The sequence below is a fragment of the Podarcis raffonei genome, chromosome 6 (assembly GCF_027172205.1).
Source record: "Podarcis raffonei isolate rPodRaf1 chromosome 6, rPodRaf1.pri, whole genome shotgun sequence".
NCBI lineage: Eukaryota > Metazoa > Chordata > Lepidosauria > Squamata > Lacertidae > Podarcis > Podarcis raffonei.
The window spans coordinates 23,351,071-23,364,075 of NC_070607.1; the positions used below are offsets into that span (position 1 = coordinate 23,351,071).

The 13,005-nt window shown below is 43.8% G+C and overlaps 1 protein-coding gene and 1 long non-coding RNA gene across 4 annotated transcripts in view; both read right to left on the reverse strand.

Moving 5' to 3' along the window:
• Positions 1-13,005, reverse strand: part of LOC128415426 (glyoxal reductase-like) — a 75,590-nt gene that overhangs the window by 46,313 nt on the left and 16,272 nt on the right. For 2 of the 3 annotated variants that reach the window (XM_053391606.1, XM_053391607.1), the window contains exon 2: positions 5,125-5,373. In XM_053391606.1, coding sequence (XP_053247581.1) covers positions 5,125-5,373 — 249 coding nt within the window. Of the gene's footprint in view, positions 1-5,124; positions 5,374-6,815; positions 6,868-13,005 lie in introns of those variants that run through there. The other variant, XM_053391608.1, reaches the window with a different exon arrangement.
• Positions 694-5,118, reverse strand: LOC128415429 (uncharacterized). The gene is made up of 2 exons (XR_008330956.1): positions 3,029-5,118; positions 694-1,391 (listed from the first exon to the last, which is right to left on the reverse strand). It is a non-coding gene; the product is annotated as an uncharacterized LOC128415429 (long non-coding RNA).

Genomic DNA, 13,005 nt, shown 5'->3' on the forward strand with positions numbered 1-13,005 from the left:
TCATAATTTGTGCAGTATTTATACAACAAAGCGACACAACTTTGGATGTCCCAAGGTGAACATATTACATGCTTATAAACCCCTCCCTCCCCATCTTCTTGAAATACCTGGCAGAAAAAAACAAACCGGGAATCTTCTTGGGAGCTTCATTAACTATGAATCCCAAAACTGAAGATAACCTCCCAGCTGGTGCCAAAGTTTTGTAGTTGTTTTGTAGCATGAACCCAGCTTTAACACATTTTAATCTTATTGTATTGGGTACTCTGTACACTGCTTAGAGACAGATGTGATTAAGCAGTATACAAACAGTTGAAATAATTAATAAAGAAAATCCCCATCATGGGATCTATTTCTCGGTCACGTTAATGCATGGCGAAACATCAGGAGCGTGTAACAGAATGTCGGGAACTGGCTTTTCAAATTAATAAATGTGTTTAACAAGTCTTACACCTTGCTCACCCTAACAGCTGTGAGCAAATCGTTATAATTTTTGTCTTTTTACTGGTGAAGGTCTGAGGGTTGACCAAAGCCACCTACCCAATTTACAGGTGAACTCAAGGTCCAAATCTAGTCCTCTACCCACATGACCACAGAGGCCCAAATGAGATGACCAGAGATTTTCAGTGCATTGTTTCTTAGGGGCAAAGTTCATAATGTCCCCTTTACCACCAGATAGGAAAAACAGCCACTTAGTCACATGAGAGCTGGTGGAGGAGTTCCATCATGCTTTTAATAGCAATAAGACACATGCACAAATGGATGGACTGAGCTGAGGAGTGAATGGAATCCTGTTCTGCTGCTGACATTGCAGTAGTGTGAGCAAATGCTTAGTCATCATTTGGAGTGGCTTAATGTGCAACCTCAGCAAACAGCATTAGAAATATATATTTTTTTGTCTTTAAAAAAAAGGAGGGGCCACTTCTCTTGACTTTTTGCCCATTCATATGTCTAGCTATTATGACATATGCATACATTCCATCAAGCATGAATGGTGTGGATATCTGTGTCTATGCTCCTCTTTAGAAATAATTCAAATATAAGTGATCCCACTGTTAAAATAAAAGGGGAGCACATAAAAAAATGCACGCAGCTACTGTTCAGACTTGACAGCAGCTAAGAGACAGCTAAGGGATGCACACCCAAGTACAGGAAGTCAACTGAGAATTGGCTGTAGCACCACTGACCAAAATAATAATTTCAATTCTGCTTTATGCTATGAACAGGCTTTGAAAAGAGTCCTGCTGCAGGTTAATATGCTGTTTTGTTGCCCTTTGGAGTTCATTATGTTGTTCTGTTTGTTCTTCTTAATGCTGCCTTTTACGTATTATTTCAACAGCAAGCCACTTTTGAAAGCCTGAAAGGTGGGTTATCCTTTGCGGAGCAATAATTGTCTGAAAAGCAGGATAAAAATACAGTAAATAAATATACAAACCAACCAAAATCCTTAAAAGGAAACCATGATTCTATCCAAAGTTAAGCAATTTTTGACTTTGCAATACTTATGAATATGTGGCAATATGATCCACTGAACTCAGTGGATCTTATTTCCAAGTAAATACACGTCGGATTGAACTGTAAGTCCCACTGATCCCTGTGGGAATTACGGTATGTTTAACTCTCCTACTGAAATCAAGCCTTAGAAGGATCATGTCTACATGTTTTCAACCCCAGCATTCAGGGTTTTTTAATATATATGTATATATATATTTGAAACTAAACCTTAAGATATAAGTGTTTCCTGGACTCAGTATTATATGCAGCAGAATAAAAATGCTATTTCACTGTGCAAGAAGCGCTGTAGCTTTTAGCCCAACACAACAGCTATGCACCAAAAAGTGAGAAGGAAGCCAACATTCTTCAGACACACATCATCTGCTCACTACAGGCAATCAAATTAATGTTACATGGTGGCAAATCAGAACCAAATGCCAAAAACACAAAATAACCTAACACATCTCAATGTATACAGTATTTTGATACGGTCTTTTGATATACAGCCAATCCTGCTACTGCAAGTCAATGGCCATCTCATTAATTTTCTGTTGTTGTGCGTTTCCCAGGAGTCGTCAAAGCTTAGAAGAAAAAGTTCCATTCAAAATGCAAGGCTGACTTTGCATCGTTAGCAGTCACCAGCATGCTTGTGAGTGGAACTAATATTTGCAATTCCATACGAATTCCCAACAGAGTAAAAGGGAAGCTGCTAACAAAGACCAGAAAGTGAGTCAAAACACACATGGGAGAGAATAAAACAGATTATACATTCAGCAAAGCACTGACCATAGTCAGAGTGATGGAGAGTTATCTGCAATGAATGGTCCAAACAAATCCCATGGTATACAGCCTCTAAAGCCAAAGCCAGAGATTTTCTATTTCTGCAATTTCATATTGATTCAGTAAGGATGTTCACCATTGGAACATAACTCTTATATGGAAAGAGTGAAAATCTTAGTCCACACACACACAATGTAATGAGTGGAAGGTATCTGTTCAAGCCCTGTTCCACAGCTAAATGCAAAACACTGTAATTTGTCATGAGTTGGACTCAAAACCTGCAGATGGCTTTTGCACAATGAGCATACACCCACAGTTCTTTAGAAAAACTCTCATGCAAAATCAGGAAATGAGAAAACCTGCACAAGTCAGCATGGGCCCAGGTGTCACAGCAGCTCAATGTTAGACAGGCGACATCTTAGTGCATTTTGTACCAACAATTTGGAAATGATCCCTGTTCCAAACCCACCGAGATCATAAAGTTTCTGCACAAGTGTACAACTGGAGGCTGCCCATTTGCTAAAGTGGACACTCGTTTTAGCTCAGGGAATTATCCCTTGGTAGATTGTGCATTATGATAATTAACAGGTAAGCAAATGCATTCTTGAGATCTTACAGTTCAAATTTTTGGAGATTTGGTGTTTGTTTGTTTTTAATCCAATTTCCGCAGATACCCCCACCTGCTCCAATTGCCCCTGGAAGTCCTCCGCCTTGGCTGCCAGGGATCATGTGGTTTGTAGTCAGAAATCAGGCGCACCGTGTGTCATGTGCTGCCAAGGAGAGTCCCTGCAGAGGCACTCCTAATCCATTCTCAAGTCCTCTGCTGCCAACTACTTCTCCATTTCCCAAGATAAGAATAGGAGTGGAAGGGATCTAGCAGAAAGGGAGGAAGCAAGGTGAGTTGCAAGTCCCATTAAAAAATGCAGCCCAGCTTGAAGAGGGCTACACTATGAGTGGGAGGGAAGCTGTTTTTTAAAGGCACCCTGTGCCTCAATACTTGTCACGCACCTTATTTGAGCTTGCATGCAGTAATGCCTTAATGCACCTCACTCATGCATCCAAGCTAAGGGCAGGTGGCACCCCCTCACTATCTACAAAGCCATTGGGGTGCATAAGTCACAGTTCCTATTGCACAGCGAGTGAGGATAAACATCTATTTATGCAGCTCCTATTCATCCTAATGGGACTTGGGGAGAATTTCTCCGTAGCTTTTGCCTCTTGTGTTGCCCAAGATGGCAGATTGGCAAGGCAAATTATTTTGAGACGACTCTGAACTGCCATGGGATGCAACAGCACCAAGTCCCACAAAAGGAAAGTTTATGTAGTATAAAAACCACTATGGAGGGCATAGCTATGTGAACTGCAAATCACCAAAGAACAGTTTTACTGTGGCAGGTAGGTCACAATTGTTGGACAGGGTAATTAAGGACACTGTACCTTGAAACACTCATGAACAAGTTAAGTGGCCATCCGTAACTTCTCCTGAAGCAATGGTGATGGAAGGAAACCAGCTCATCCTTAACTGGGAAAGTGCAAGCAGAAAGCCTTTAGACCTGCCTTCCAAATATTGCTAGGCTACATCTCCAATCAGTTCCAGCCAGTATGGCCAATAGTCAGGGGCACTGGGAGTTGTAGTCAAGCCACATCACATTGGCCGCCTCTGTTTTAAACCAGGTATCAAGGCACATGCTCCTTAAGGTTCTATTGGGCAGCTGGCTCAAGGACAACTGCTGCCATCCCGGGGGGGGGGGGGATATATTTTTGCATGGAAATACTTCTGAAGCAGCAGATCCAAAGATGATGAGGCATCTTTCAAGAAATCCCCCAAACATAATGCAAGTGTTCAAAGAGCAGCAACAAAATTTAAGGAAGTAACAAGAGGAGATGCTGTGTCATTGTGAACTTGGTTCTGCAGAGCTATTGCAACAGCATTGCAGACAAACACAAGTGTCGGGATTCTGGGTCATGACACACTGCCAGTTTTCTTACTAGGAGCCAGTGCTGATGTAACCGGGGCAATATGTTAACCATGGTAAAGTGGTTTGCTACTGGTCACAGAACACACATTCCCCCAGACTGAATTCTTCCCTTCTGCCTCAACCATTGATGTCAACAATGGTTAAGAAGAGTTTGGATTTGATATCCCGCTTTATCACTACCCTAAGGAGTCTCAAAGTGGCTAACACTCTCCTTTCCCTTCCTCCCCCACAACAAACACTCTGTGAGGTGAGTGGGGCTGAGAGACTTCAGAGAAGTGTGACTAGTCCAAGGTCACCCAGCAGCTGCATGTGGAGGAGCGGGGAAGCGAACCCGGTTCACCAGATTACAAGTCCACCGCTCTTAACCACTACACCACTCTGGCTCTTCTAAGTTCCCCACTTAGCTGTCTTCAAGAGCTGGTTATGGTGGGAATCAGGTTAGTCTTATCTATCACCAGGGCTTTTTTCAGCTGGAACTCACTGGAACACCGTTCTGGCACCTCTCAGGTGGGCACCATTGCCATTTTAAGAGAACAAGGAAGGCACTTACGGTGAGTTTCAGCACCTCTTTTCCTAGAAAAATAGCACTGCCTATCACTAATGCTTCTCTACCATATTTACAGTTAAGGGACACATGAAGAATTAGCTTTGAGAGGCTGTGAAGAACCAGCGCATGATCCCACAGCCCACTCCTAAGCTCTTTGCCATGACTAAGAAACATCTCCATGATGAAAAGCCTAAGTTTAATGTAAGAGGTTTGGTAAAAGCATTTTGCTGCAAGGACACCAGCTGGGCAAGCAATGCACATGCTAAATATTAATCCAGATTTCCTAACAGGATACTGCAAAGAGAATTAGGGGGAGAAATGCCATACCTAGATAATCAACACCAAGTCTCTTGCAGGACTCTAAGCAGGCTTGTTTAGCGTTCTCGTAGCCATAGTCTGTATGCCAGAGCTTGGTAGTTATCCAGAGATCCTCCCGTTTTACACCACTCTCCTTGATGGCCTCCTGCAGGAGCGATTCACAGCCATATCTCTTTGCCGTGTCAATATGACGAATGCCACATTTCTGAAGCGCATACACCACAGCATCATGGGAGTAGCCACCATAATGGGATGTTCCTTGAAAACACAAAAGGCAAAATTTCCATTATTTTATGGATACGTTTTTCGTATTTCAAATAGGACTGCAACAGTGACGTGGGGTGGAAAATTTTTCAGTGTTTTCTTTTCCCACTGAAAATCTTCCATTGCATATGTCCATCAGCAACGATGAAAGGAGACCAACTGCAAATAACTGTTAGGAAAGCCTGGCAGTTTGAGAGTTTTTAGCTTTGTTTACTAAATGCAAGTAAAAGTAAGCATGAAAAACCAGATCACTCGTATAAGATTTTCTGGTGCCACTGATTCCCCCCCCCCCCCCAATGCCAATCACCTCAATTTCAGAATTTTTTCCAACACAAAAAAATCTGGAAAAACCCATGTCGCTGGGATGCAACATATAACAAGTGAAATGAAAATAAAATGAAAACAGATTAAGTTAAAAATTGATACCCAGGGATAAAATCTTATATTTCATTATTTTGGGCACATCTGTCACCACCGCTGTTCAGCTACTTCACACTTCACATCCTGCAAATTTTGCAAGGGAACTGACGATTCTCTATGAAAGTTGTCTAGCTTCCTGTCTGTGGTTTCCAGGATTCATTGGGAAGTGTGAAATAATTTATTTTACATGGATTGTGCTTGCAGTGTGGAATGTTGTCAGTCAAAACAGGCCTAAGGCGCCTCATTACTAGATGAAATCTAGTAGTATTGATGTATGACTTTCTTTGCATCCTACATTGAAAACTCACCTTCTGCTAAGAAGGCATACCCCGTGATGTGCCTTTCCATGTGAGACGTTTGTTTGAAAGGGATCCAACAGAGTTTTGAGTTTGACTGATCTGATAGATAAACTCAACCCATCCCCAATGGCTTCTGCTGGCCTTTGCTTTCCACGCAGGAAGGAAACATGTGGTTTGCTTTCTCTGTGGCAAACTATGCTGCAATTGTGATATGCGCTGGGCAAAATTCATTTGAATTGCTCATCTGTTGATGATTGGCAGCTGAGTGTTTCAACAGATTCCAATGCGGTGACACTGACGGACATGACAGTTCCATCTATAGTTTTAGGTCTGTGGAAAATCCATTTACACACACAAATCACCACCTGATGAATAACATGCCTGTATGAACCACTCCAATATGAGAAAGACTGAAAGTGTCTGGTTTTCCACAACACTACAAACATAGAAAGTTTAGAAGTGTGAGCAAGTTGGGGAAGGCATGGTTTCATTCAAAGAATCTATCTATAGTGCACAGAGAAAACTAGTGAGGGTAGGGTTACACCTTTTTTACCAGAAAAACCTACACATACCCCATGCCTCTAAAGTGGAGAGGGCAAGCACACAGGCAGGCTAGGAGCCACGGTCAATTCATTTCCAACAACAGTGCAAATGAAATTATAGTAGCAAGTATCCAATTCAACTCATGTGCTGTTTTTAAGGTTTTCTTCCACCTACCAAAAATCCAAGTTCTGTTGCACAGATGTGCGTCCATTTTGTTAGTTCTGCAAAACTTATGCTTTTTTCATTATTCATGTTTTCAAACAGCTGAGAACTGTCAACAAAGGAAGCAAAAACAAAAGGAACTGAAAGTCATTGTGACATTTTGAACCTCTCTTTTGCAATCATAAGAGCTAGAAACTTGTATTTTTAAAACATAAAGCGTTGCAAAACACATACAATGCTCTGGTTCTTAAGAACAGGAAAAAATTGTTTGCAAACCCAAGAATGCAAGTGATTTTAAGGGTTCTGAATAAGGAATGACGTTCCTGGCAGCCTAGATGCATGGTGGTAAGGTGACATATGCAAGCAAATTGCACAGTACGCAAGCCAACAGGAGAGGAAATGGTTTAGCCGGAAGAGCAATTAGCAGGTGGACTGCAAGATAAAGAACATGTACCCTTGTGGGTACAGCAGGGCCTGCGTTTATCTCATAATTTCTGGATATCTGTTTTTTCCTGCCTACCGCCCATCTGCCTACCAGCACAACAACTCGAGGAAGAGCCCACTCAACTCTCAGCCTTCAGTGAGCTCTACACTAAGTTTGCAAGCTCACCCATTTGATATGCTAGTTCTGTGGGGCCTTATATATATTTTTGTTGTTGTTAAGTTGCGTCCGACTCTTCGTGACCCCCTGGACCAGAGCACGCCAGGCACTCCTGTCTTCCACTGCCTACCGCAGTTTGGTCAAACTCATGTTCGTAGCTTCGAGAACACTCTCCAACCATCTCGTCCTCTGTCGTCCCCTTCTCCTTGTGCCCTCCATCTTTCCCAACACCAGGGTCTTTTCCAGGGAGTCTTCTCTTCTCATGAGGTGGCCAAAGTACTGGAGCCTCAGCTTCACGATCTGTCCTTCCAGTGAGCACAGGGCTGATTTCCTTCAGACTGGATAGGTTTGATCTTCTTGCAGTCTTTTAGTACATGCTAAGATTTGCGCATGCGCTTCTGAATTTCTCCATGCAATCTTGCACCCTTGAATGCGATAGAAAAATACCACATACTGCGAAGGCTCTTCCATTCTTCCCGGCAACAATCGAGCCTATGGCTGGTCGCTCACCATGTACCCTGCCCAGTTCAAACACCATTCTCCCCATGATCATTTTCCACATACACCATCATGTAGATATTTTCTGCCATTTGAACAAGCCCAGAGAGATGGTCACGTGGGTTAATTTTGTTCTCATAACCTTAGTACATTTTGTTCTACTGCCCCAGTTCCTGAGATTGTTTAGTTCACTCTGTATAGCTTCCTGACCCTTCTCTGTATTAACAATGCTTTTAGTCATCTGTAGTTTTCATTAAGTAATCTCCCCTCTCCTCCCGCAGGCTGAAAAAATACTGCAGCGAGGGCAAATGAGATATCTCAACTAGGTAGTTTACTAACATGTCTTTTTAAAAATTTGTTTTCTTCCCTTTAACCAGTGTCTTATAACAACAACAACAATAATAATAATAATTTATTTATACCCCACCCATCAGGCTGAGTTTCCCCAGCTACTCTGGGCGGCTCCCAATCGAGTGTTAAAAACAATACAGCATTAAATATTAAAAACTTCCCTAAACGTCTTAAAACAAATGTACAGATATACAAATGCAAGGGAGCATACAACTCTCTTGCTACAACAGCTCCCTGGCTACTGGTCCGTTTCCGGACACTATTTAAAGTGGTGGTTATGACCTATAAAGCCCTAAACAGCTTAGGTCCAAGCTATCTGAAAAACCATATCCCCTTAGGGAAACTGGCCTGATTTTTGAGATCTTTGGGGAAGGCCCTACTCTCAGTCCCGCCACCCTCACAGACATGTTTGATATAGCCATGGAACAGGGTCTTCTTGGTGGCTCCTCCCAGACTTTGGAACTTCCCCCATAGAGATGGATGGAGCACAACTGGTCCCACCCATAACACACACATACACTTTGAATCCATTGTGCACACAAAACTACCCTCATAGAATCATAGAGTTGGAAGAGACCACAAGGGCCATCGAGTCCAACCCCCTGCCAAGCAGGAAACACCATCAGAGCACTCCTGACATATGGTTGTCAAGCCTCTGCTTAAAGACCTCCAAAGAAGGAGACTCCACCACACTCCTTGGCAGCAAATTCCACTGTCGAACAGCTCTTACTGTCAGGAAGTTCTTCCTAATGTTTAGGTGGAATCTTCTTTCTTGTAGTTTGGATCCATTGCTCCGTGTCCGCTTCTCTGGAGCAGCAGAAAACAACCTTTCTCCCTCCTCTATGTGACATCCTTTTATATATTTGAACATGGCTATCATATCACCCCTTAACCTCCTCTTCTCCAGGCTAAACATGCCCAGCTCCCTTAGCCGTTCCTCATAAGGCATCGTTTCCAGGCCTTTGACCTTTTTGGTTGCCCTCCTCTGGACACGTTCCAGTTTGTCAGTGTCCTTCTTGAATTGTGGTGCCCAGAACTGGACACAGTACTCCAGGTGAGGTCTGACCAGAGCAGAATACAGTGGCACTATTACTTCCCTTGATCTAGATGCTATACTCCTATTGATGCAGCCCAGAATTGCATTGGCTTTTTTAGCTGCCGCGTCACACTGTTGGCTCATGTCAAGTTTGTGGTCAACCAAGACTCCTAGATCCTTTTCACATGTACTGCTCTCAAGCCAGGTGTCACCCATCTTGTATTTGTGCCTCTCATTTTTTTGCCCAAGTGCAATACTTTACATTTCTCCCTCTTAAAATTCATCTTGTTTGTTTTGGCCCAGTTCTCTAATCTGTCAAGGTTGTTTTGAAGTGTGATCCTGTCCTCTGGGGTATTAGCCACCCCTCCCAGTTTGGTGTCATCTGCAAATTTGATCAGGATGCACTTGAGTCCATCATCCAAGTCGTTGATAAAGATGTTGAATAAGACCGGGCCCAAGACAGAACCCTGTGGCACCCCACTAGTCACTCTTCTCCAGGATGAAGAGGAACCATTGATGAGCACCCTTTGGGTTCGGTCAGTCAGCCAGTTACGAATCCCCTGAGTGGTAGCATAGTCAAGACCGCATTTTACCAGCTTCTTTACAAGAATATCATGGGGCACCTTGTCAAATGCCTTGCTGAAATCAAGGTAGGCTACATCCACTGCGTTCCCTTCATCTACCAGGGTTGTAATTCTGTCAAAAAACGAGATCAGGTTAGTCTGACATGACTTATTTTTCAGAAATCCATGCTGACTATTGGTGATCACAGCATTCCTTTCTAGGTGCTCACAGACTGTTTGCTTAATGATCTGCTCCAGAATCTTCCCTGGTATTGATGTCAGACTGACTGGGTGGTAATTATTTGGGTCCTTTCTTTTCCCCTTTTTGAAAATAGGGACAACATTTGCCCTCCTCCAGTCTGCCGGGACTTTGCCTGTTCTCCAGGAATTCTCAAAGATGACTGCCAGTGGTTCTGAGATCACATCTGCCAGTTCTTTTAATACTCTTGGATGCAGTTCATCTGGCCCTGGAGACTTGAATACATCTAAACTAGCCAAGTATTCTTGTACTATCTCCTTAGTTTGTGGATAGCAACGGAGAAAACTGTGAGTGAATGCTGTCTTCTGCTGCTTACAGAAACTTGGCTGACACCATTTACTCCTGACTCAGCCATAGAACTAACGGGCTATACACTGTTCCGCCATGATAGAACAGAGGACTCTGGTAAAAGAAGGGGGGGAGGTTTGTGTGCATACGTGAATAACAGCTGGTGCACAAACCACGCTGTGATAGCTAGCCACTGCTCTCCAACTGTGGAATTTATGACGCTTAAATGCAGACCTATATATATCCCCCGAGAATTTACAGCAGTACTGATAACTATAGTATACATTGCACCTGATGCGAACACCAAAGAGGCAATGGGTCTTCTGCATGATGCCATTAGCAGACAACAAGGCAAGTATCCCGAGGCTGCATTTCTTGTATGCGGGGATTTCAACCAGGCAGATTTGAAAGTGGTTCTACCTAAATTCTATCAACACATAAAGTGTGCAACCAGGGGAGAAAAGACTCTGGACAGGCTGTATACAAATGTCAAACAGGCCTATAAGGCCGAACCATTGGCACATCTAGGCCAATCTGATCATGTGTCCCTGCTCCTGACTCCTGAATATATTCCATTGAGGAAACGGACTCCAGCTATAAAGAGGGATATTACAATATGGCCAGCTGAAGCATCCCAACAACTACAAGACTGTTTTCATGACACCGATTGGGAGGTATTCGCCCAACAGGATATAGAGACTCATACTGAGCAAGTGTTGGACTATATCAGGTTCTGCACTGACAATGTAACACAGAGGCGCCGGATAAAGATCTACCCAAACAGGAAGCCCTGGATGACAAGGGAGGTCCAGGGGTTGCTAAAGGCAAGAAATACTGCTTTCAGAAGTGGAAATAAGTCGCTGTACAGCTTAGCTAGAGCAGATCTAAAGAGAGGTATCCGTGTAGCAAAGGAGGCGTATAGACAGCGGCTGGAGAATCATCTACAAAGTAACAACACCAGGCAGGTGTGGCAAGGTGTACAAGAATTAACAGGGTATAAATCCAAGGATTCCCTGGCAGACGAGGGAGGGGCATCCCTCGCAGAGGATTTGAATGCCTTTTTTGCCCGTTTTGAAGTAACATCTGCAGCAACACCTGCTGAGGCTTTACCACCACCACCACCACTCCCTGGGAAGGCTTTGCCATCATCACTACCATCACCATCATCAGTACAAAGGAATGTGGCAGTCTCTGTGGAAAAAGAAGAGATGAGGAAGGTGTTGAAGGGAATCAACCCAAGGAAGGCCACAGGGCCAGATGGGGTAGCTGGAAGGGTATTGAGAGACTGTGCAGATCAACTAGCAGGAGTTTTCACTGGGATTTTAAATCGATCCCTAGCCCAGGCTATTGTTCCATCCTGCCTAAAGTCCTCTATTATCGTTCCAATAGCAAAAAAACCTAACCCGGAAGAACTGAATGACTTTCGTCCAGTAGCACTCACACCTATAATCATGAAGTGCTTTGAAAAGCTGGTACGAAATCATGTCATTGCCTGCCTACCAGAGGGACTGGACACATTCCAATTTGCTTATAAAACGAAAAGATCGACAGAGGACGCTGTGGCGATTGCCCTCCATGCCGTCCTTGCACATTTGGAGCAGCGGGGGGGTTATGCCAGACTGCTTTTTTTAGATTTCAGCTCGGCATTTAATACCATTCTACCACAGCGTCTGATGTCTAAACTGGAAGATCTGGGGCTTCCGTTATCACTTTGTGGGTGGATATTGGACTTTTTGTCAGACCGCTCCCAGAGGGTTCGGTTGGGCCCTTATACCTCTAAAATGCTGAAGACTAACATAGGAACACCACAGGGATGCGTACTCAGTCCGCTCCTTTATATTCTCTACACGTACGATTGTGTCGCTGCTCACCCTAGTAATAGGGTTGTCAAATTTGCAGATGACACAACCGTGATTGGGCTCATCCCTGAAAGGGAGGGTGAAACGCACTATAGAGATGAGGTGGAGCGGCTGACAGAGTGGTGCAGAGCTAACAACTTGCTCATAAATACAAGGAAGACAAAGGAGCTTGTGGTGGACTTCAGGAGACAGAAGAGCAATATCCAGCCACTTTTGATTGATGGGGTCTGTGTGGAGAGGGTAACAACGTTCAGATTTTTGGGCATTGAATTACAAGAGGATCTGTCCTGGAGTGTCAACACAAGGGGGCTTGTGAAGAAGGCGCAGCAGAGACTGTACTTTTTGAGAATCCTAAGGAAAAACCATCTTCCGCAGAAACTGCTGCTTGCCTTCTATCACTGTGCCATTGAGAGTGTGCTCACTTATGGCTTATGTGTGTGGTACGGAAGCTGTACTACCCAGGACAGGATGGGGTTGTGCAGAGTTGTTAAGGCAGCAGAGAGCATTGTTGGCTGCCCACTCTCCACCTTAGAGCAGATTTATGCCACAAGGTGCCATAGGAAGGCACTGGACATAGTAAAAGATCCATCGCATCCTGGTCACTGTCTCTTCGAGCTCCTGCCGTCGGGACGGAGATACAGGACGATGAAGACAAGAACGAGCCGTCTTAAGAACAGCTTCTTCTCCAGAGCGATCTCAGCCCTGAATGGGAAGCCTGGACTTTGAAAGTCATCTAATCTTCCTTGC